Here is a 25,276-nt window from a genome sequence, read left to right on the forward strand (position 1 = left end):
ACCAGGAAAGCAGGGGTAGAGGAGCTGGGGATATTGGGTTAACTGTAAAAAAATCGTTTGACTTGGAAGCACAGAAACTTTGCACAGTATCCCCAATTCTCTGTTTATTGGTTAAGGAAGAAATGCTGTTCCAACAATTTACAAAGATGATCAGACTCCAATGGTAACAATTCTCCGTTTATTGGTTAAGGGAGAAACGCTGTTCCAACAATTTACAAAGATGATCCGACTCCAATGGTAACAAGAGAAAGAAATTTTACTTACAAAGACAGAAGCACATCTTACATGACATATTCATGGTGGCACATTTAACTTATTGTGAACAGATTAACTTCAACAGTAGAAAAGAGCAAGAGTCCAGCAGCACCTTAAAGACTAACAAAATCTGTGGCAGGGTAGGAGCTTCCGGGAGTCACTGACCATTTCTTCAGATACACTAAATCCTGTATCTGAAGAAGTGAGCGGTGACTACCCAAAAGCCCATCCCCTGCCACAGATTTTGTGAGTCTTTAAGGTGCCGCTGGACTCTTGCTCTTTTCCGCTGCTACAGACAGACTAACACAGCTACCCATCTAGATTAACTTCAAAAAGGTTAATTTGCTCCAAGCTCAGGTAAAAGAGTGAGAAATTTGTTGTTGTTCAGTCGCACAGTCGTGTCCGACTCTTCGTGACCCCGTGGACAAGATCTCTCCAGGCCCTCCTGTTTTCCGCCGTCCTCTGAAGTTTGCTCAATTTCATGTTCTTGCATCGATGACACTATCTATCCATCTCATCCTTTGCCGTCCCCGTCTTCTTTGACCTTCAATCTTTCCCAGCATCAGGGTCTTCTCCAGTGAGTGCTCCCTTCTCACACAGAAGACAAGCAACAGCTGAAGAGGCTCAGCATTTAATCAATTAGAGGGTGGGGCCAACTGCCCAGTGTATCCCAGTGGGAGAATTCTCTTAACCCTTTCCCTTCCAGATCTCCTTGCATGCAGAGTTACCATGTCCAACAGGGAGAGAGCCTCCCCCTCTTCTACACACACCCAGGTCCATGTGATACACAACAGGTCAGCTTCTTCATCCAATTTTAATCCTGGATATGAGGGAGGTTTTATTTTGAATTGACCTGGCATTCATTTCTGAATAGCACTTTCAGACTCAGCAGGTGATCAGCAAGATTACCAGGGGATGGTCCTCCTCTCTCCCTAGCCACAGTTGGAAGAAGGACTGAATTATTAAAAAAAACCTTTAAGGTGCTACAAAATTCTTTGTTGTCTTTTATACAGTATTTTATTATGAGAACAGTCTTGGCGTTTTTTTACTCTTATCACTGAAGATTTGTCCTATTGCCAGTTTGGTGTAGTGGTTAGGAGCGCGGACTCTAATCTGGGAGAACTGGGTTTGATTCCCCTCTCCTCCCCATGCAGCTGCTGGGTGACCTTGGGTCAGTCATAAGTTCTTTCAGAGTTGTTCTCTCAAGAGCAGTTCTCTCAAGAGCTCTCCAAGCCCCACTTACCTCACAGGATATCTGTTGTAGGGAGGGAAGGAGATTGTAAGCTGCGGTGAGACTCTGAGTGAAGGGCAGGGGATAAATCCAATCTCCTCTTCTTTTAATATGCTGTACTATAAACTGTAGATTATGAACATAGTCACTTCATTTGTATGGTGTACTTTGTACACAGATATATTATGGAAATTCCTGTGGTTAAAATCAAACAATTGTGGTCAAGAATCAAGACCTTTGTACTTACTTAATGTAAGTCCTCGCTGATGTGTAAAGACTGAGTAAAGGCCGAGGAGCAGGAGTAACGCACAGAGGCTGGAACCTCCCGGCACAAAGTCCCCATTGTAAAGACGCAAAACACGTTTGCTTACCCTGGATATTCCAAATGTTTTTGCTGTATTTTGACTTGCTGTGTTTGTCTTGCCAGATGTGGTAAAAAAAGAAACACATACGCTGGATGGAGGCAGCTCAAGATGTTTTGGTCCCTGGGGAGAAAAATGCAAATGGCAACACCCCCCCCACACACACACACACCACCAGGTTGTTAAAAATACAGTCAATTCAACTGACAACCTTGGGTCAGTCACAAGCTCTGGCACAGCTGTTCCTGAAAGAGCAGTTTCTGTCAGAGTTCTCTCGGCCCCACCCACCTCACAGGGCGGCTGTTGTGGGGAGGGGAAGGGAAAGGTGCTTGTAAGCCGCTCTGAGACTCCAAGTGAAGGGCGGGGTATAAATCCAATCTCGCCCCCAGGCACTCCCTTGGGAGGGTGCAGAGATGTGTGCGGGGTGCCTCCTGACTTATTTAAAGACCCCCAAATTTAAAAAATCCTGGCTACAGGCCTGTTTTTTTGTACCCCTAAATCCCCAGTTGAGGGTTAAATTAGACCTCACGGGAGGGTCCTTATGTTTTTATTTTCATCTGCTAATTCATGTGTGAAGTGGGGTGCTCAGCTTTTTAAAAATGAAAACGGTGGGCAAAGGGAGCCGTTCTCTGCCTTCTTCCCTGCCTTACCTCACATGAACCTGGCTTGTACTGAATCAGACCATCGGTGTCCATCAAGGCCAGTATTGTCTACTCAGACTGGCAGCAGCTCTCCAGGGTCTCAGGCAGAGGTCTTTCACATCACCTACTGCCTGGTCCTTTTAACTGGAGATGTCTGGGATTGAACTGGGGCCTTCTGTATGCCAAGCAGATACTCTTCCACTAAGCCATAGCCCTTCCCCTTAAAAGAGGACCCCTTCTCACATGAACACACACAAACCCATGAATCTGCCTTATACTGAATCAGGCCCTTTGGCCATCAAGAGCAATATCATCTGCCTAGACTGGCAGCAACTCTCCAGGATCTCAAGCAGAGGTCTTTCGCATCACCTATTACCTGATTTTTTAAAAGTGGAGATGTCCGGTATTGAACCTGGGACTGTCTGCGTGCCAAGCAGAAGCTCTATCACTGTGCCACCATGGGCCCTCTCTACTTTCATCATTGTTCTTTCAGCCCACCTTTCAATACCAGAGCCAGGCTTGGCAGAAAACACCTGAAAGCTCTGAGGTGCAATAATTTAATTTTTGCCACGTGAGAGAGAGGCAAAACTAATCCGTTGACGTTAGAAAACAAGTTTCGTCGTACACAAAAGAAGGCGCATTCTTGGGGAGAAACCATCTCCTGCAGGTTGCTTCTATATGGCTCAGTCTTTTCTCCTGTGCTATTCAATCTCAATGTAAATCCCTTAGGAGAAATCATTCACGCTTTTGGAATAGGGAGTCATCAATATGCTGGTGACATTCAGCTCTATATGTCTTTATTCAAACTGCCGGGGAATGGGGTGAAATGCTGAACCAACATCTGCTGCAGGTCAAGGTCAAGGTCAAATACCTTTAATGGCATATCAATAAAATACATGATGTGATAAAATATGAGCAAGAAAGCATTACAGAGATAACAAAATAAGGCTGATCATACAAAAAGCTTGTTTCTATCTTTGACCGCCTCAGCCAAGAACTTAGCAACTAGAGCTGTGAGGTCCGGGTTTGTGTCATTTAGCAGATATTGTATTATCCTGTCATTGTTAATACAATGTTTAGGGTATAGTGGAGAGGAAAGGAGTTTCTTTCACGGGCCTGTGTGCAATTGGCAGTCCAAGATGATATGGTGAATTGAATCTATCGATTTTAAAGGACAGATACATTGCCTTTCACGGAAAGGGACTTTGTTATACCAACCAGTTAATATTTTTGAAGGAAAGATGTTTAGTCGGGCAAATGTAAAAGCTCTACGATGAGAAGGGTCATCTAAGTTGTAAAAATAACTGGCCATTTCCCCTTGCTGGATAGAAAGGTTTAGTTTGACCTGCTGCAGTTAATGGCTAAGGGTAAAGAAGATGAAACGGAGTCTTGACAAGATGGAGGTGCTGTTGGTTGAGAAGGACACGAGACTTCCCTCGTTTGACGGGGTCCAGCTGACTCTCGCTGACTCCATTAATAGTCTCGAGGTGATACTCAATCAAGCTTTATTGGTGGAGAAGCAAGCTGATGCGGCAGCAAAAAAAAAGTATTTTACACACTCCACTTAGGTCAAAAGATGACCCCCTATCTTGACTCGGATGACTCTGGCTAGATGGACCCATGCTATGGCTTCCTCAAGGTGGGACAATGGTAATGCACTCTGCCCTTAAAGACATTATTCTGAAACTGTAGTTGGTTCAGATCGCCCCACCCTGGCCACTATTGGAATCTGCACATCACGCCCCACTCTGCAGACCCTCGGATGGTTAAAAAGGTAATCCGACTCTAGGGTTGCGGTGCTCATCTCCATTTCAAAGCCGAAGAGCCAGCGCTGTCCAAAGACATTTCCATGGTCATGTGGCCGGCATGAGTAAACACCAAGGCACACGGAACGCTGTTACCTTCCCACTGAAGTGGTACCTATTTATCTACTTGCAATTTCTTGCTTTCGAACTGCTAGGTTGGCAGGAGCTGGAACTAGAGATGGGAGCTCACTCCGTCATGCGGCACACTCGGGTCTCGAACTGCTGAACTAGCGACCTTCCACAGCCTGCAGTTCAGCGTCTTAACCACTTGAGCCATCGCAGCTCCGATGGTTACCCATCAGTTAACAGGTTCAGTTCGAGGTGCTAGTGGTCACCTGCAACGCACATAAAGGCCTACGCATTCCCTGCTACACATCTCCCGCTATGTTCCACTGAGACCGTTCCGCCCGACTGAGCGAAGCCTTCTAAAGGTGCACCCTGCAAACAGGTAAAATCGTCAGTTGCCCGGTCACACGCATTCTCCGGTGGCTCCTACATTGTGGAATGGTATACCGGAGGCTGTTAGGAAGGGCCCCCCACACCTCTGTTGCTCTGCAAAATATGCAAAACAATTGTTCAGGGGGGGGGGGGGGGGGGGTTTTTTGGGGCTGAAGTTTTTTTGGGTGGTGTAATAGGCTCCGCTCAGGAGGTGCCTTTTATTAGAGAGAAAGTCTTGACTACACTGATTGTCTTCGTGGCCTCAGACTGACGTTTGCATTTTTTGTTCTGTTTTCCCCCCCTCCGGCCCAACTGCATTATTTCGTCTTATTAGTTTTTATCATACTTGGAATCTGCCTTAAGCCCCACCGAGAAAAGCAGACTCTCAATGAAAAATGAAAAATAAATAAATGAATAGATGGTGACTCCCGGCGCCTCCAGACACACCGATTGCAGGAAGTTGCTGCAGTAAAGGGGAGCATTGTGATAACATTGTGCACAGTTTGGGCAACGCTTTGTCTAGCTCTTGTTTTCCCCTCCTCACTCCAGAGAAAATGCACACTCCCACTTTCTTAGTGGCTGCAGGGCAAGACCTGCGGAGTCGGACTATGCATCCCCATAGCCGTCATGGAGGTGAGTATGGAGCTCATCTCCGCATGCCTCCCTTTTCAGCCCTTTAGACCTGGAGTCGTGGGCTTTGGCAGGCACAGCAGGGAGGAGTGAGGAGGGTGAAAAGTACGCAAACGGAGAGTGATTTCAGCAAAGCGTACTTCGATCAGGAACAAGACGACTTTGGCCGGCTCGCAGGCCGGCTTATATCCCCCGAGAAACCGCCACCCAAAACACACCCCTACTTCCCTATAGGTTATTTACAGTGGCCGAGAGTCCCATAGGCTCTCGGCCGCGAACCTAGCCCCCTGATTGGAGCGTTTGTCTCTGGACTTGTCTGGACTGGATACATTACAGAGGGCAGCCGCAGCACAAGCAGTGTGGAAATGGACTTCTAATGTGTCATGTTAACAATTATGCTTTGCTTCAGTCCTGAACTCCTGATTGGTTCTACAACCCAAATCCTAACTCGCCGTTTACTGAATGTCCCATCTTGCTGATTGTCTTGACTCGCTCTGTGCAATCTGTGTTGAGTCCCAGTGAGAAAGGTGGACTGTGAATAACAAAACATACATACATATTTGGAGAAACCCACATTTCCCCTGGGAAACACAGGGGTTTTGCGAACAGGCCCAATAACCTGTATTTTGTGGAAGGAGACCAAGAAGGGAAGGGGGGGGAGAGAAGACAGGGAGGTATGACAGAGAAGTTGTGGCTGCATGGCACAACATCTGCTTGGCCTGCAGAAGGTCCCGGGCTCAGTCCCCAGGACCTCCAGTTAAAAAGAGCAAGTAGTAGGTGATGTGAAAGACCTCTTCCTGAGACCCCAGGAAGCTGCTGTCTGTCTGAGTAGGCAATACTGATCTTGCTGGACCAGTGCTCTGATTCCCTATAAGGCAGCTTCCCAAGGCGGGGTAGAAGGGTTCTGGTCAGTGTTCTAAGCTTACAGGGAACATTGGTTCTGGTGCCTTCTCTCTTCTTCAGATTGGTACTGCACCACTGGAAATGAGGAAGAAGAAGAGGAGGAGGAGGAAGAGGAGATTGGATTTATACGCCGCCCTTCACCCGGAGTCTCAGAGCGGTTTATAATCTCCTTCCCTTCCTCTCCCCATGACAGACACCTGTGAGGTGGGCAGGGCTGAGAGAGCTCTTTCCAGAACTGTCCTTGAGATAACAGCTCTGACAGAACTATGGCTTGCCCAAGGTCATCCAGCAGCTGCAAGTGGAGGAGTGGGGAATCAAACCTGGTTCTCCCAGATTAGAGTCCGCGCACTTAACCACTACACCAAACTGGCTCACAAGACTCCACAGCTTAGGGGGAGCACTGGTTCTGGTGCCTTCTCTCTTCTTCAGATTGGTACTGCACCACTGGAAAGGAGTAAGAACATTTCAAGATCTTATCCGAAGAAATGTGCGCACACACAAAAGCTTATACCTGGAATAAAACTTTGTTGGTTTTAAAAGGCGCCACTGGACTCAGACTTTGTCCTGCTGCTTCAGACCAACACGCCTGCCCCGCCTGAATCAAGATCTTACGCTGCAGCTGTAAAAATTGCATATCAAAGATATTTTTCATTATCGTGGCCTGGTTGGGAACACTTCTGCAGTGAGTGTCCAACAGATGCTACCGAGACAAAAACTCAGACACAATGACTGATGCAAAGCTTTACAGTTTATTTTACAAGCTATTATACACGTTCTAAAACACAGCGCTTTTCATTTAGACAAAATAACTGTAATTTTAATTTGTTCTTGTGACTTCCGTTGGGCGGGGAGTGGGTTGCTGCTTTTCAGATGGGCTGTCCTAAATGGGGGGAGAAAAAGTATGAGAGGCTGATAAATATTATCTTGGAGTGGCCTTCCCAACTAGGCAGTTCTGTTTTTGTAGCATGACCTCACTGGTTACAACAAATCAGACAATGATTTGCATATGGACAGTGGAAACCCAGTACAAAGCTGTGGAATTCTTATGTGCAAAAATTCTACTTTGTGAGCTACTGGCATTAAAGTTGTGAGTGAGTAATTTGGCTACTACATAAATTAGTTTGCTCTGGAGCCATTTTCCTAAGACAAAAATGTGTGAGCTGGAGGCTAACTCAGCTTAGTGGGAACACTGGTTAGCACATGTCTCTCAGTCCCAGAACCTGAAATGCTTTATAATTTTAATAATCAGGGACAAGACGCCTTACATTGGGATGTCAGGAATAAAGCTTGCAGGCACACACAAAGTCTTTTATAGAAGAAATGGTTCTTTGAGAGAATCAGAAAACTTCTATGCCCCATCACTATGAAGCTGGCTTGAGCCAGTTTGGTGTAGTGGTACTTAGGAGCCCAAACTCTAATCTGGGAGAACTGGGTTTGCTTCCCCACTCCTCCACATGCAGCCAGCTGGGTGATGTAGGGTCAGTTACAAGTTCTTTCAGAGATGTTTTCTCAAGGACCAGGGCTATTTTTGGACAGGAATGCACAGGAACGGAGTTCCGGCTGGCTCCTGAGTTGGCCACACCCAGCAGAAACTCATTAGCATAATAGGCCACACCCAACAGCAGAAACTCATTAGGAGCCCTGTCAAGGACAGTTCTCAAGAGAGCTCTCTCGGCCCCACCTACCTCACAGGGTGTCTGTTGTGGGGAGGGGAAGGGAAAGGAGTTCGCAAGCCGCTCTCTTGTGTAGTGGATTAGACGCATGTAGAAACCACAGAGACGGATGTGGTGATCAGCATGGTTTACTGGTACACAACTAGAACATAGAACAACGGCCATTAGGCCAACTTTATACAGTACCTGGGAACACCCCTAGATCCTATTGGTGGAGTTAAACCTCCCGCCAAAGTTCCTATTGGTTCCCCATGGGAAATCCAGGAGCCTAGTCCCCATTGTTTATCTGAAGCTAGGCCATGTGTTGCTGGCGCCTAGTGGCGGTCAGCGGACATAACACGCTCTGAGACTCCAAGTGAAGGTCGGGGTATAAATCCAATCTCCTTCTTCATCTAACTCTGTGTGGTCTGCTGGGATTGGTATCAATTCTCCCAGGTCTTTCCCAGCCCCTCCTACCTGAGATTTTTAAAACCAAGATTCTAGGGACTAAATGTGGCACCTTCTATGGGCAAGGCACAAACTCTACTGCTGAGTTTAAATAGGGGTTTCCAGCCCCATCTTGGGGGAATTCCTGGAGATTTTTTTTGGGGGGGCAGTACCTGGGGAGGGTGTAGTTTGGGGACGGGAGGGAGCTCAATGGGGATCTAAAGCCATACAGTCCATGCTTATGTAAGCCGCCCTGAGCCCATTCGTGGGGAGGGCGGGGTATAAATGCAATTAAATAAATAAATAAAAATAAATAAAATCCTCCAAAGCTGCCGTTCGCTCCACGGGAACTGATCTCTAAAGGCTTAGAGACCAGTTGTAACTCCAGGAGAACTCCAGCCCCCCCCCCGAGGTTGGCAACCCTGCTGAGCTATGGGCTATCCACCTAGCGATGCCCGTAGCACCCATTTCCTGGCAAAATGGTTGAGCAAAGCCCCGTTCCTTGCTAGTTTTGCAGCCCCGGCAGCAATCACTAAGCAGTGTGGGGAGACTGATGCTGGCACAGAGTACCGAGCGACAGGACAATCCCCCTAAAATTCAAGTTTAGAAAATGGGGCTTCTGCTCAGGATTCCCCCACTTCGTAATTTTGCATTCTTCGCTTCTGACCAGTCCCGAGCCTCTTAATGTTACTGGAGCTGGGAGGAGGCTGGCTTGTGTTCAGTTCCCATCTTCAGGACAACACTCCACACAGGCATAAACAGTCTTCAGTTGCTAGGAAAGAGGTTACTGCCGTGTAGAAACCCCCAGAGGCACAAGGACTGAGATAATCTAAACAGAAGAGCTGCAGTCCACAAAAACTCTGGCGTAATCTAAATTACTTGAGACCGCAGCTGCAGGTTTCTAGGGCACGGACCGCAACTGACTACTGCGATGACCACACACATACACTGAACCTAGGGGTTCAGAGTTGCACGGCATTGCACTGAAACCGGCATGGGGCCCCGTCCTCCCCTGCACTAGCATCCTCTTACCTGAGCCAGGGTGGCTACTAGCCTCTGCTTCCAAAATCCTAGTTTCTGTTGGAGAAGGATTTTGCCTTTCTAGGTGCTGCACACTCCTTGCTTGATGAATGCAGGGAGAACTGACCCCCGCCCCCAAGCAGCTGGATGCTGAAGCCTACGCTCACCCTGTGGGCTGTGCCAAATGTAGAGGAGGAGGAGGAGGGGCGTGGAATGGCTGTCACTGGGGGTGGGGGAAGGTGTTTGTGAATCTCCTGCATTGTGAATCTCCTGCACTGGATGACCTGGAGGTCCCTTCCAACTCTATGATTCTATGATTCCAAGAAGAGGAAAAGTTGGTTTTTATACCCTTCACTACCCAAAGGAGTCTCAGAGCAGTTTACAATCACCTTCCCTTCCTCTCCCCACAACAGACACCCTGTGAGGTAGGTGGGGCTGAGAGAGCTCTGAGAGAGCTGTGACTGGCCCAAGGTCACCCAGCTGGCTTCATGTGGAGGAGCAGATTGAAATAGAACAGAATACCCCTCTGTTGAAGACTGGCCACAAATCTGAGGATGGCGAGGAGGAGAGCCAGGACTGCATACTGAAGTGGGTGGACTGTAACTGGCAGAGGCTGGGAAATAAAGGCTGCAGACCTTCTGTGAGCCAGTCGCTCTTTTCTTCTCAGCCTCAATCTGCCGGACAGGTTCATTGTGAGGTGAACATGGAAAAACAAACAACCCAGGTTTATGGAAAGATGAAATACAAATATAATTTTCTAAAAAGCCGCACCCATGAAACGTTTTACTTGCATGCCTGAAATGGAATGAATGTCAACATGAAAAGGTTGCCAGCCTCCAGCGCATGTGGTGCACATCACCATTTACTGGTGTACGTCCTGGCTTGTCAGATACACAGTGGCCCAATCTGCATCTAGCATTTGCTCCGCTGTTTTACCAAACCCCCACTAGAACAGAAAAAGATGTGTCTCAAAACCACATTCAAATAAAAAGTCACCCCTGAAAGGCCATAAAACAGCCATAAATCTATGCAGATGGCTACCATAAAACCGAGAGATCAAACGAAGTGAACGGGCAGGCAGTCTGGACACTGACATAAAATCTGACAATCCATCAAAGTGAAAGTGGCATGCAATGCAGAGGGGATATATCTGTTCCAGCGTGGGTTTGGTAAAACTGTGGAGCAGATGCTAGATGCAGATTGGGCCACTGTGTATCTGACAAGCCAGGACGTACACCAGTAAACGGTGATGTGCACCACATGCGCTGGAGGCTGGCAACCTTCACATGCTGACAATTCATTCCATTTCAGGCATGCAAGTAAAACGCCAAAGTCAAATACCAACAATCCCATCTGAGTGAGTGGCTCTCAGTTTTCAATGGTTTTATCTCTTTGAGTTTTCTGGACATCCACAGAATTTGCCAGGGACTGCCGATGTTCACCAGACTTCAGACGTGCAGACACGACTGTGCAATCCCAAACCGAATTCCACCCTCCCTAAACCAATGGGCTTAGAAAGGCTTAACTCTGCTTAGGACTGCCCTATAACGCATGTGGAATGTCATGTGAGAATGTGGCAAACACTTTCACAGGCAGTGTGTTACAGTGGCACACCCTCTGGGGAATTAGATTGGCCGTGGTATTGCAAGGGTGGGTTTTGTCATCCAGTAACATGCGACGCAGCCGCAGACATTTCGCTCAAAGTGCTGCAAAGCGGCAGGGATGTGTGGGAGAAAGAACGGGGAGCGGGCGCATTCTTACTTCTCATTACGGCATGCCTGGAGTAGTACTTAGGCTGGGGGAGCACGTTGCTTGGAGTCTGCGATGCCGGCTTGAAGCCTCCCACGGGGAAATTCCTTTTCAAGCTCCAAATTCCTTCCAGGGCCACTAGGCATAATGTTAAGAACAAGGCACTCGTTTTTTTTTATGGAACAGTGCCATTTTTTTCGTAGGATGCGACTGTACAACCGCACGACTCTGATCCAGTGGAACTGCCAGCCCCAGGTGTGTGGATTTCCGCCACTGCTCCCCTTCCACAAGCAGTCGCTTTCATCTCCCTAGATAGGTGATTCCCAGAATTCAGGGAGGGGCCGTGGCTCATTGGCAGAGCATCTGCTTTGCTTGCAGAAGGCCCCAGGTTCAATCCCTGGCATCTCCAGCTAAAAGGACCAGGTAGCAGGTGACGTGAAAGGCCACCCTGGAGAGCCACTGCCAGTCTGAGTAGACAATACTGACCTTGATGGACTGATGATCTGCTTCGGTATAAGGTAGCGTCATAGGTCTAATTGTGGCATGGAGGAACAGGTAGGGGAGGAGTGGGAGGGGGTGAAATCACCTCCTGGCTGCAGCCCTCCCCCCCCCATCCAGTGTGAGCTTTTCTGACAAGGGCCTCTCAGCTCCAGCAATCAAAAGGGACCGCTGGGGGGGAGAGAAACATGGGGGAAATCTGCACCCACCAATGCCTTCTACTGATGGTTGGATCTGTGCCTAATCCTGCAAGTTACCTGGATGCCGTTTGAAGGCCTGTGAACGGCACAAATGTAAATACTCCACTTCGTCTGTGTCACTTCAGTGGTGCCGCTTGTAAACTAACAAGGGTAAACATGTGGAGTAAATGGTTTTCGGTGCCCTGGGGAACTTTGGAATGTCCTAGAAGTGTATCAGTGGTTCTCCAATGAGCTCAACCGTGACAGGCGGTCTTTTCTGAAAGACGATTGATCTCCTCCAGGAGTGTAAAATATCAGGAGTGTGGTTTACAGGGCATGCTCAATTCATGCAGGGGATCCCAAAGGTCTGCCCACCGCCCCACATGAATGCAGCATGCACTCCAGAACATGCCTCAGTGACATGCGGGCATCCTGTGGTAGATGATGAAAGGTTCCTCAATGAATTCTGAAAAGGGTTCCTTGCAAGTAGGAAGTCTTAAAATCACTGGTTTATGTGAATGCATATGGATGCCCATCAAGATGGATGGCAGATGTATGGAGATGGGCGGACTCTCCCTGTTTATAGGAGGAGATAGAATCAGAACATGAATCGCCATCAGATTCAGTGAGGGTGACCATCTGCATTTGCAGGAAAAGACAGGGTGGGTGGACAAAGACAGCACCTGATGAAAGCTTCAAGGGACACAGCTGATAATGGATAACTGCAGTCACCATGTGGCTGTGCAAATCTATTGTTGGGGAGTAGTATCACAATGACACTATAGCTGGCGTTAGAACAGGCCTGCACAACTTGTGACTTACCGAGACAAACACAGCTCAACAGCTATGCAGTGTGGCCTCCTAGCAGGGCCAGTTCCAGCATTTCGGGGGGGGGGGAGTGTCTCTGGGCAGAAAGCCTCTTTCCCACCACCAGGTCCGCTTCCTGCCCCTCCACTGCCTGTGTGTCCTTCCCCCACCTGCTCACAGCTGTCTGCCTGCCTTTCCCCCAGAGGCACTGGGCAGTGCATGCGGATGGGACTGCCACCACCAGGGGTCATTCTTCCTGCCCCTCCACTGCTTGTGTGTCCTTCCCCCATCTGCTCACAGCCGTCTGCCTGCCTTTCCAGCAGAGGCACTGGGCAGTGCATGCGGATGGGACTGCCACCACCAGGGGTCATTACCTGCCGGAGTGCCCCAGAGCGGTGCTCTGGCAGTAAGGAGCCCGTGCCCCGCCCCCTCCTGCAGAGACTCAGAGAGGGGCGGGATTTAAATGCCTGGGTTCCCTGCCCTTCCCCTCTGCAGCCAGTCCGCTGCGGCGGGTTGGCTGGAGAGGGGAAGGGGAGGTGGGCAGACTCTGCGATGACAGTTCTGTCCCTGTTCATTAACACGCTGGGCTGCCAAGCCAAACAGCGGCTTACCCAAGAAACTTAATTCACATACATTGTCTTTGGTCTGATTTGATAATATACCTAGTTCATAAAACAAAAGCATCATTTGTGCTTTAGCCTCATAATATATGTCAAGGTGCAAATATTCTCAGAAACGCACTTACATGACTTGTGTGGAGGAGGAAACTGTAAGTTAACTGAAGTCATCATTTATGTTCTGTACAGGCCCAGATGGCTCCCCACCTCTTCCCCCTCGTAAACCTATTTCCTATTAGTTTCCCAGAAGTGGCGTTTCAGTGCCTTCTGTGGCTAGCAAGAGCAGATGACATTATGCAAAGTGCAGCAATGATACAATGATTAGCATCTTTGTTCTTGCTGTACAATTCAGCTTCCTTGGATCTCTGTAAAAGGCACGCTACACGCAGTGTGGAACAATGATGTCCTCATCAGAGAAATTGTAGACCCAGTGAGGTGTAGTGGTTAGAGTGTCAGACTAGGACCTGGGAGAACCAGGTTCAAATGCCCCACCCACCCCGCCATGGAAGCTTGCCATGGATGACCTTGGGCCAGTCACACGTGATCGGCCAGACCTACCTCACGGGGCTGTTGTGAGGTTAAAACAGAAGAGAAATAAGCAACTTTGGGTCTCCACTGTGGAGAAAAGTGGGGAATGAATGAAGTAAATAAATCAATATTTAGGAAGCGATTGTTCTCCAGGCCAGTTTGGCTGGAGATCATGGAGTTTTTTTGTCATCTTCTGGGGGTGGAACAGAGGTCACTGGGGGTGGGGGGGAGGTATTTGTGAATTTTTTGCATTGTGGAGGGGGTGGCCTAGATGACCCTCGAGGTCCCTTCCAGCTCTATGATTCCATGAATATTGTTGTTCTATTTAATTTCACTTTAGTTCAGCTCCTGAGTGAACAGCTCTGAGAGAACTTGTGACTGACCCAAGGTCACGCCAGCAGCTGCATGCAGAGGAGTGGGGAATCAAACCCGGTTCTCCCAGATTAGAGTCCATGCTCCTAACCAGGACACCAAACTGGCAGTGTGCAGATTTTGATAGGAGACTACATGTATTGCCCGAGGGGTTTTTGTTTGTTTGTTTTGTTCTTCCTCCTTTGTTCCCCACATTCTCTTTTTGAGCCCTTTTTAGGCGGTGAACCTGAGATCTGCCAGCTGGCTGGCTGGCTGGATGATGAATGCAAACTAATAAAAGAGTTGGGATGATTACTGGTCTGGGAGATTGATGTGATGACGACAAACGCAAAGCGAAGAAGCGCGTGTTGATCTTGTGTGAGAGACGAGGGAAGTTTGCTCTTCAAAGGGAGAATATAAATATCTTGACAGGTGGCCCGTATGTTCTAGTGGCTGAAACCCAAGTTCAGATTTCATTGGAAGCTGCTGGCCTTGATCCAAGAGAAAGCATGCAGGGCTGAGGAATGCCATGTGTATCTGTCCTCGGGCTGAAATGCCCCATTCCAAGATCTGGGGCTAGGCAGCCGCATTTACAACAGCACTAACTATGTATCTGAGGAAGCAAGGTGGGGGCAGGTAGGTCAGCCCTCCCCACCTTTGCATCCCTCCAAAAGATGACTGGGGCAGTAGCCAGTGATGCAGCTGTGGTCATTTACATGCAGACTGGACTCCTCAGTGGTGCTTTCAGCCCGTGGAGATGCATTTGCCTGTAGGTGTTCCTTATCCAGCTCAGGATGTGCACAGGGAAGCCAGCTTCTACATGCATACAGCCATAGCTGAATCAGGGTGATCATCTCTCAGACTAACATACCTTACAGGGGCTTAGACAGGATCGGCTGTGAAAGTGTCAGAGACGTCTCCCTGAGCTCCAAGAGGGGGACAGAAGAGATACGAACGTGACAAGCAAATAAGTTTTCTACAACATCTTATGAACCCCACCCCCAATGATATTGCAGAATTTAAATCCATCTGATGCTCACACAACACATTCTCCCCTTAAAACCTCCACATTTACACTCTTCTCAGCACACTGACTTCAACAGACTCTGTTTAGGACCGCAGTGTTAGATTTCCTGAACGCTTTTGTTTTGTCCTTATTTAATAAATGCCTATGTTGGACTCCAACATTAAAAGAACAACAAACCCCCAGGGTGGTTTCTACGACTGGCCACAGCGCTTACCTTCTGAAGGGTGCTTGATTCTGCACTCATCTCTCCGGAAATAAAGCTCCTCTTCGAGCACTTCCTTAACTCTCCGAGGCGGCTCCACATATACGAATTTCTTCCCTGTTTTACAAGAGACAGTGAAATTGATGCCAGTGCACACGGATGCAATCTGGAGAATAAATCTGCTAGGGAATTAAAGACTCCTGTAAGACCACCGCATCTCCTTGTGAATGAAGTTGCTATATATATATATCCCTGCATTTCTTACTCCTCTTACTGCCCTCTCCCAGTCAAGCTTCCACTAGGCAATTATGCCATGACTCTGCACAGAACATGATTTGTTCAGTTACTCCTGATGTGGATCTGCAGTAGAATATGTAGCTATCAAAGGAGGGTGCTAGTTGCAGCTCTCTATGTCTCTCTGACTGAGAGTGTAGTGGTTAAGAGCGGTGGACTCTAATCTGGAGAACCGGGCTCGATTCCCCACTCCTCCACTTGAAGCCAGCTGGGTGACTTTGGGTCAGTCACAGTTCTCTCAGCCCCCCCAAAATAAACCTAGCTCATCACAAAAAAGAGCTACAGTGTCAGCCTGCCAGACAATCTTCAGATCTCCTGGCTTCCATATGATATTTAATTAATCCATCTCTCTGTTCAGGGGTACCTCATCCTAACCCAGACTCAAGCAGAATGAAGTGGCCCTTGCTTGAAGGACAATGCCTTATAATATTAATCAAGTGCCGTCAAGTTGCAACCAACTTCTGGTGACCTCACACAGGGTTTTCAAGGCAACAGATAAGCACAGGCAGTCTGTCAGTGCCTTTCTCTGCACAGCAACCCTGGTCTTCCTCGGTGGTCTTCCATCCAAATACTAGACATGGCCAACCCTGCTTCGCTTTCGAGATCTGATGTGCTTGGGCTACTCTAGGCTGTTCAAGCTGCTAACAATATCTTGCACCTCCACAACTGTGCTGTCTTAAAGACCAGCAGATCTGTGACATAAACTTGCAGCTTTCCAGCAGGGCCATTTAGTGAAGTGCTGGGCCGGTGACTCAGCTTCCCTACTAAAGAGGCTTGCTAGCACATTCTACTGCCACGGGTTCTGCTTCCCCCACATCTCTCTTGCTTCCAGGTTCACAACTGGAAGGTTGGTACTGTAATAAAAAAACAAAAAAACCAGCCTCACAGCATCGTATCATTATGGCTCCAAGGCCAGCATCTATTTCAAGCTGGGACAGATCCAGGTGTATTAAGAAAACGTGTAAGATCACGAGGCGCTCATCAAGCAATTCATTATGCTGCAATTGAGTTCCTAGCCTATATGATTGTAATTCCAATTTCAAGAGATACCCTAAGGATACAGAACTGATGATAGCTTGACTATTGGGTGTTAGAAAGTGTCGTCAAGACGCAGCTAACTTATGGTGACCTTGTGGGGTTTTCAAGGCAAGAGGTGCTCAGAGGTGATTTGTCATCGCCTGCCTGCATGGCAGGTACCAGAACAGTGTAGTGGTTAAGAGTGACAGACTCTAATCTGTAGAACTGGGTTTGATTCCCCACTCCTCCACGTGCAGCCTGTTGGGTGACCTCAGGCCAGTCACAGTTCTCTTAGAACTCTCTCAGCCTCACCAGCCTCACAAGGTGCCTGTTGTGGGGAGAGGAGGGGAAGGCGATTATAAGCCACTCTGAGACACTAGAGGCCTGTTGGGTGACCTTGGGCCAGTCACAGTTCTCTCAGAACTCTCTCAGCCCCACCAACCGCACAAGGTGCCTGTTGTGGGGAGAGGAAAGCATTATAAGTTACTCTGAGACACATGAGACCTGTTGGGTGACCTTGGGCCAGTCACAGTTCTCAGAACTCTCTCAGCCCCACCAACCGCACAAGGTGCCTGTTGTGGGGAGAGGAAAGCATTATAAGCCACTCCGAGGCACATGAGACCTGTTGGGTGACCTTGGGCCAGTCACAGTTCTCAGAACTCTCTCAGCCCCACCAACCTCACAAGGTGACTGTTATGGGGAGACAAAGGGAAGTTGATTGTAGCTGCTTTCTTCTCCTGCCTCTGTGTAGCAACCCAGGACTTTCTTGAAGGTCTCCCAACCTAGTCCTAACCAGGTCTGACCCTGCTTAGCTTTTGAGATCTGACAAGATCAGGCTAACCTAGGCCATCCAAGTCAGGGCAATCTGACTATCAATTGAAATTCCCCTCGTTAAGATTTTGTATTCTTTTTAAAGGCCCTTAGTAACCCCGAGAACCTGTGTGTGCGTTGCTTTAAAAAAAAAAAAAAGGTTCTGTAATAAAGTAATTCCAACTTTTCACCAAGATTGAATTCTGCAACCCATATACAGTTCCACAGGTTAAACGGAGTTGCCCGGTTTCTCTTATTTGTCTGTTCTTCACTGTTCATCATTTCGCAGAATAGTTTTTCCTCATCGTGGGTAGGGACAATGAGTCATCACCTAACAAACAACACAGGGACAATGAGTCATCACCTAATAAACAACATCCCACTTAGCCTCTATTAACCGGACCTGTGCTTGATCTCACCAGGCAGCTGGCAGACCTAAATTACACAGAATAATCAAATAATCAGACATCCCATCAGATCGCAACACACCTTGTACGCAAACATGCTTCGATGCACAAAGACTTGCTTTTAAAAGGACAGAAGTAATTCTCAAGAATCTGAATATTGTGACCGTGACCTCATTCGGCGCTTTTTCTCCACTCCCAGGGAATTCTACCATGTACACAGGCCTGACGGCAGTCTTTATAATCTCAAAACGCATTTTGTTTGTTTCAGAATATATAGCTTCATAGAGTGCCCTCTGGTGATAAAAACAGAGAAATTCCCTGTTTGCCTTTTCGCTCTCCTATCTATGTAACTTCTCCATATATGTAATAAGACCACGTTGGCTGCTCTGAACTCCTTGGAGGAAGCGCAGGATAAAATATATTAACCATCGCACGTTCAGCTTTCCACAGTTTAATATCTGCATTTTCAAAACTAATGTCCCAGCTGAATGGAGTTTCACTTACATCAGTGTTTCTAAAACTTTTGAGGCTAAAGGCACACGATTTTTTGGTTCTGAACTAAAATCGGAAGCCTACTTCACTCTTACACGTAACACATTTTATTTTTGGATTGCAGAGGCAAATTCCAGAGAAGCAGCTGTGTTAGGGAGCAGTCGTAAGCAGTTCCTACTGTGCGACACTAAGCAGTTAACGCTGTTCTAAACTCAACTGACTTTAGTGGATTTAGAAGTGTGGGAAGCAGAGTGGCTATGCAATGGCAAATCACCTCCATTTTTTCTCTTGCCTTGAAAACCCTACGGCAGGCATGTCCAACTTCGAACAGGTAGTGGTCTATTTTTTTCTGGCCAAAAGTGCCGGTGATCTACCACCATGAAAATAAAGTTTCAAATTAGATTTTAACCCACTAAGGTTGGGTTCCACCCCCCCCCCATTATAAATTAACTCGTAAGCAAAATAAGCAAAAACAAAACAAAGAGACGCAGATCCAGAAAGAACTGCAAACATTTTTTTATTTTTTATTGAGTTATAACTTTCTTTATCTTTCTCAATAACTTTCGTTAACTTTTATTCAGAGTTATTTGTGTTAAATGTAGGTCAAGTATTGATCCAGGCTGACCTTGCGCAATCTTTAAAACTTCGCTCTTGCTCATTAGTGAGACCATTAGTGAGACCTAGTGGGGCTGGTGATCGACCTCTGACCCCTCCGCGATCTACTGGTAGATCGCGATCTACCTGTTGGACATACCTGCCCTACGGGGTCACCAAAAGTTGGCTGTAACTTGACAACGCCTTCCTCCATCTCTACCATAAAGCTTCTAAATGGCCCAGGCTAGCCTGATCTTACACACCCAGGGAAATGCTGATTGCCACTTTGGGGTCAAGAAGCAATTTTTCTCCAGGCCAGTTTGGCCCGGGATCCTGGAGGGTTGCTTTTTTTTTTTTGTCATCTTCTGGGCATGGCACAGGGGTCACTGGTGGTGTGGGACGGAGGTATTTGTGAATTTCCTGCATCGTGCAGGGGGTTGGACTATATGACCCTGGAGGTCCCTTCCAACTCTATGATTCTATGATCTCAGAACCTAAGCAGGGTTGGCTTTGATCAATACTTGGATGGGAGACCACCAAGGAACTCCAGGGTTGGTATGCAGAGGCAGGAAATGGCACAACACCTCCATTATTACTGTTCTTATTGTTATTATTGTTACTACTAAGATTTTATTGTTTTATTGGATTTTATGCATGGGCTGTTGCCCCTGTAAGCTGCCCTGAGCCCGCTCTGCGGGGAGGGCGGGGTAAAAATGCCTAAATAAATAAAATAAATAAATTTGTCTCTTGCCTTGAAAACTCTACAGGGTCGCCAAAAGTAGGCTGTGACTTGACGACCCAAGCTTCCGCCACCAACTCTGCTCGGGATTATGCAGTGACTCTTTTACAACAAAAACAGAGGACTGGCAGCAAGTCTTGGCTGCGTTCAAGCAGACTCACACCACAGCAGACATTCCACTTCCATCATCTGGCAGAATGCACAAAACATAAATGTTCTGGAGGACATTTTTATAAAGGGATTAAAACTGTTGTGTAACAGAACAGCTCAAGAGGTCACTTTTATTAGAAGAGCATAGGATAGTAGCTTACGGCAATGCTTCTGGTACCTTATCACCTTACTTTTACTGCATTCCCTTCTGTCTTTGTAACCCATTTTTTAACTTTGTGGTATGTCCTGCCTTAACAGGTTAATTTTTTGTTTGCATTGTTCCCCCCCCCCCCCCCCAACCCCCCTCTCCGTCCTGATTAGTTTCTTGGACATTTTATGCCTTCTGATTGAATTTTTAAAATATATTTTGTAATCTGCCTTGAGTCTCAGGGACAAAAGCAAGCACTAAACATCTTAGATCAGGGGTGGCCAAACTTGCTTAACGTAACAGACACACAGAATAAACATCAGATGTTTGAGAGCCACAAGACATGAACAAATATTGCACACACATTTTTATTGAAAAATATGCAAATTTGCTTTTTATTAACATTAAATTAGACTGTGTGAGAGAGCCGCATGTGGCTCCCAAGTTGCAGTTTGGCCACCCCTGGCTTAGATAAATCCTTTCATAAGGCATCATGGTCAAATGGGAAGTCTCCCTTTTGATTGACTTTAGTATGCTGGTACCAGAGTATACTTTTTAAAAAGACCAGAGCCTTTTTATGTAGGGAATAAAACGAAACCTGCCTATAGGTCATTATGTGCAATTATATCATTAACATACACTGCCCTGTCTACACACAGAAACTATGTGCTGGGAAGTTACTTGCTACTTCCAGAGAGGTATATGTACGATACGCATATGTATGATGATCAAAAGTGACAATCTACACATTTGTTTTCTTACAGAGAATCCAGAATAGGTTGGTTGGTTAAACTGTCCATGAGTGCTAAACTAAAGGTAAAGGTTCCCTTGCTCGAAAGTCAGTCGAATCCGACTCTAGGGTTGCAGTGCTCATCTCCGTTTCAAAGCCGAAGAGCCAGCGCTGTCCGAAGACATTTCCGTGGTCATGTGGCTGGCATGACTAAACACCAAGGCGCATGGAACGCTGTTACCTGCCCACTGAAGTGGTACCTATTTATCTACTTGCAATTTCTTGCTTTCGAACTGCTAGGTTGGCAGGAGCTGGAACTAGAGATGGGAGCTCACTCTGTCTTGCGGCACCCGGGTCTCGAACTGCTGAACTACCGACCTTCCACAGCCTGCAGTTCAGCATCTTAACCACTTGAGCCACCGCAGCTACCAGGGCGTCAACTCCCGCTAGGGAGCTGAGGTAGCAAACGTCACCTCCTCCTCATCTTTTGGTCAATCTCCCACCAGTGGCCTGGATCTGAAAAGACATCAGGGCACCCACCATTGTATTTTAATCAATGTGATTTGACATCTGATTTCTCTGTTTTTACACAGTATTCATCCTGTGTAAACTGTCATTTTAACATTGTTTTAATTATACTAACTGATGTAAACCGCCCTGAGCCTGTTTATGGAAAGAGTAGTCTATAAATCAATGGAGTAAGGGCCTGACCTGAATAGACCAGGCTAACCCAATCTTGGAAGCTAAGCAGGGTGGGAGACCTCCAAGGAACATCAGGGTAGTGACACGGGGGCAGGCAATGGCAAACCACCTCTGAACGTATCTTGCCTTGAAAACCCTATTGGGGTCGCCATAAGTCAGCCGCGACTTGACGGCACACACACAATAGGATGAGATTGTATATTTATTTATGGGCTGGGCAGTTTCACAGTAGAAATGGTGTGTGATGATAGGGCCATAACCCTGAAGGTGGGCTGTATCACTGGCAATGGGACAGCTGAGGCTCCACTTCCATTGCTAAGGTCCCACTGAAAGGGGTGAAAAGATGGTGGGATGGGATGTCCCTTCTAGAAAAAGACCATAATTCACTGGGGGTGGCGTGAACACAGGCTGCAAAGATGGGAGCAATTTTAGGGCATGAAGATAACCTCTACAGCGGGAGGAAATGACGTAATATAGGCATCCAAACAACCACATGGTAGAAAATCCTACTGCTTCTTAGGAAGACAGTATGTATGGGGTCTCTTCCTTCCTTCCTTCCTTTGGGTCAATGCCAACCCACTGGGAGCTTATTCCACTTGACAACCATTGTAATACGTTTCTTGTGGAAGGAAGGAAGACAGCCCACAGGTTCTTACCACATTTCCCACTGTGCAGTTCCTTGGCTTCCTGAATTACTTCACAGGAGGTGTTTTTGCCATGGGTTGTGATGCTTGATGCTTGTACCAAGTGTTACAGCTTCTTCACCCATGTTTCTACGTAATACGCTGATCACCTGTACTGACCCAATGCAGTACCCACCATGGAGTGGTATCACATGTGGGATCAGACCAGCAGTCTGTCTTGTCCAGTATCCCGTTTCCCATCATGGCTGACCAGCAGGGCGCAGATCTCAATGGCTTTCCAAGTTGCTGGCCCACACTCAGCAACTGCTGTACGGCCTCAGAATATTCAAGTCCCACTCAACTACATCACAGCTACTGGTGGACCTCTCCATGAATCTGTCTGATCAAATCCACCTTACTGTATTTTGTTATCTGGGTATTACTTGTCTTGGATCCTGGTGCAGAAAGGTGGGTTGCCAACCTCCAGATGGGGCCTGGAGCGCTCTCAGAGTTACAAATGATCCCCAGATGACTGAGCTCAGTTTCCCTGGATAAAATGGCCACTTTGGAGGGAGGATGCAATGACATTATAACAGGCTCAGGTCCCTCTCCTCACCAAAACCACCCCCCCAATATCTCCTGGAATTTCCCAACCTGGAGTTAGCAACCGTGAAGCCAAGCTTATAAATTGTTCAAATAAATATGTATCACTGTAATTAAGCAAACTCCGGAGCATGATGGAAGACAGGAGGGCCTGGCGTGTGATGTGGTCCATGGGGTCGCGCAGAGTCAGACTCAACTGTGCAATTGAACAACAACAATCACTGTATCTTGTGGCAGCGATATTCACAAGACAATTAGGTAGTGACAAGGGGCGGGACCCGCGATACTCGCAGGGGGGGAGGGACCTCCACACATATGAGGCAGAGGAGGAAGCAGCAGGAGGAGGTAAGTTCCCCCCCTCCCGCCGGTTCCACCCAGATCGGAAGGGCGTCGATGAGGGAGTTCACAGAGCCTTCCCTGCGCATGCGCAGGGGACGCTCTGTCACTTTTGGGGGGATTTAAGTATCCCCCCGATATTTTTTCCGGGTTTTTAGATTTTTGTGCACACCTGGGGACTGCCCCAAGTGTGCACAAACATCTCCCTCCCCCCCAGGGGCCCCCGATGTGCGGAAATAAATATCCGCACACAGGGGGCACCTTGGCTATTAGATATATATAGATGAGACAAGACCTCATTTTGTAGAAAAGGTTCAAGACAAAGTGCTAGAGCATCTGCTTGGTATGCAGAAGGTCCCAGGTTCAATCCCTGGTATTTCCAGTTAAAAGGTCTGGCAGGAGGTGATTGTGAAAGACCTCTACCTGAGACCTTGGTGAGATGCTGCCAGTCTGAGTAGACAGTACTGACTTTGATGGACCAAATGTCTGATTCAGTATATGGCAGTTTCCTGTGTTCATATTCTCTCCTGTGTTCCTGTGGGGGGAGGCTCAATAGTAATCCACCCCCCTAACACATTGGGAAAAGGGGGGGCAGCCTCACGCCAAGGGCAAAGCCAGTCTATGCAGAGATGCAGTGATCTATTAGGCAGCACACCCTGCATAAAACCTGGAACCCAAAAGGGCGGCAGCCAGTGTTCCCTCTAAGCTGAGTTGGTGTGAGCTAGCTCACAGTTTTTTAGCCTCCAGCTCACAGATTTTTGTCTTAGCTCAGGAAGGAGGGCTCCAGAGCAAACTAATTGATGCAGCAGCCAAATCACTTGCTCACAACTTTAATGCCAGTAGCTCACAAAGTAGAATTTTTGCTCACAAGACTCCACAGCTTAGAAGGAACATTGGTGCGGGCACCCCCACAAGGGAGGAAGACATTAGTAGCTGATTCGGAGGCCTCCCGCCCGGGCCCGGGTCTCTCCTTAACGGAGCCGCCGCCTCCCTCCTCCCCACCCCGGTTTCACTCACAGGGCTGCCCCCCTTCCTTGTACTCCGCATAGATCCGGCTCCCCGAGTCCCCAGCCCTCGACTCCGCTTGCTCCCCGGCCGCCTCTCTCATGCCTCGGCCCGCTGATGCTGCTTCTGCCGCCGCCAATGCCAGCAACATCTAAGCCCAGCAAGTGGGACGCGCAGGCCGGTTGCCATAGGAGCCCAGCCCGAAGCGGCGGCGGCGGCGGCGGAGGAGGGAGGGGAAGGGCAGAGCGCGAGACGGAATAAGGAGCTTGTGACTTGAGCGCCCCGGTGGAATTCGGGCTGAGCCAGGCAGGCAAGCCCCAGGAGGGAAGGAAACGGCGAGGAGCCGCGCCAGGCCTAGAGGGAGGGAAAGCGCCAAGGCCCGGGGCCTGCTGGGGTTGGCATGGCAACCGGGCCAGGCTAAATTCCCCGAGTGCCACAAGGCTGAGTTTGGAAGGCCCCGGGGGTTTTATATATTTCAAGACGGGTGGCCGTGTGTTAGTCTGTCGGTAGCAGTAGAATAGAGTCCAGTAGCACCTTAAAGACTCACATTTGTGGGCAGGGTGGGAGCTTTCGTCAGTCACTGCTCACCTCTTCAGGCACCTGGAGAATACCTGTGCGAGGGTTGCCATGGGAAGGCACCCGGGATACTGAATAATAGGAAATCTACTCCTGTTACTGCCTTTTCTCTTGCAAAGTGCAGGTTACTTTAACAGCCGCATGACAGACATTCGACTGGTGAAGCTCTGTCACCAGCTGAATTTTCTTAATTCCTGCATATCACCCAGCTGTTAACAGCACAGGAGCAGTGCTGGGGTGGGGGGAAGAAGTAAAGGTAAAGGTTCCCTTGCTCGAAAGCCAGTTGAGTCCGACTCTAGGGTTGCGGTGCTCATCTCCGTTTCAAAGCCGAAGAGCCAGCGCTGTCCTAAGACATTTCCGTGGTCATGTGGCCGGCATGACTAAACACCAAGGGCATACATGCATATTGGAGTCTTTACTGGGACTGTTTGTTAAGCACACTTCAGTGTACAAGACTACTGTTTGTGCACCTAGGCGAGTTGTTGAGGAAATGTGCATTTTGTGGTACTCTTTGAAAATGCTCTTGCATGCCTTAGCAGCTGTCTGATTCTCTGGAAATGCCTTGTTCTTATTTACTCTTTTTGTAGCCACATTTCTAGCTGAGACTCAAGGTGGAATGCAAAATAAAAAACAATGCAGTCAGACTGTATAAATGACCGGTGAGCAACACAGCAGGACTAGTATTACCAAATTAGTGGAGATAGTGTG

At 47.9% G+C, this 25,276-nt stretch overlaps 1 protein-coding gene across 1 annotated transcript; it reads right to left on the minus strand.

Moving 5' to 3' along the window:
* Positions 1–7,118: 7,118 nt before the first annotated feature.
* Positions 7,119–24,108, minus strand: LOC107109622 (chromosome unknown open reading frame, human C11orf97). Its single transcript, XM_015410286.1, has 4 exons — positions 24,005–24,108; positions 15,355–15,459; positions 11,146–11,271; positions 7,119–7,145 (listed from the first exon to the last, which is right to left on the minus strand). The coding sequence occupies exons 1-4, from the start codon at positions 24,093–24,095 to the stop codon at positions 7,132–7,134; spliced, it is 336 nt and encodes a 111-aa protein (XP_015265772.1). The 5' UTR covers positions 24,096–24,108; the 3' UTR covers positions 7,119–7,131.
* Between the last annotated feature and the right edge of the window lie 1,168 nt (positions 24,109–25,276).

Source organism: Gekko japonicus, unplaced genomic scaffold (genome assembly GCF_001447785.1).
Source record: "Gekko japonicus isolate JY-2015 unplaced genomic scaffold, Gekko_japonicus_V1.1 scaffold1306, whole genome shotgun sequence".
In the NCBI taxonomy this organism is placed as follows: Eukaryota; Metazoa; Chordata; class Lepidosauria; order Squamata; family Gekkonidae; genus Gekko; species Gekko japonicus.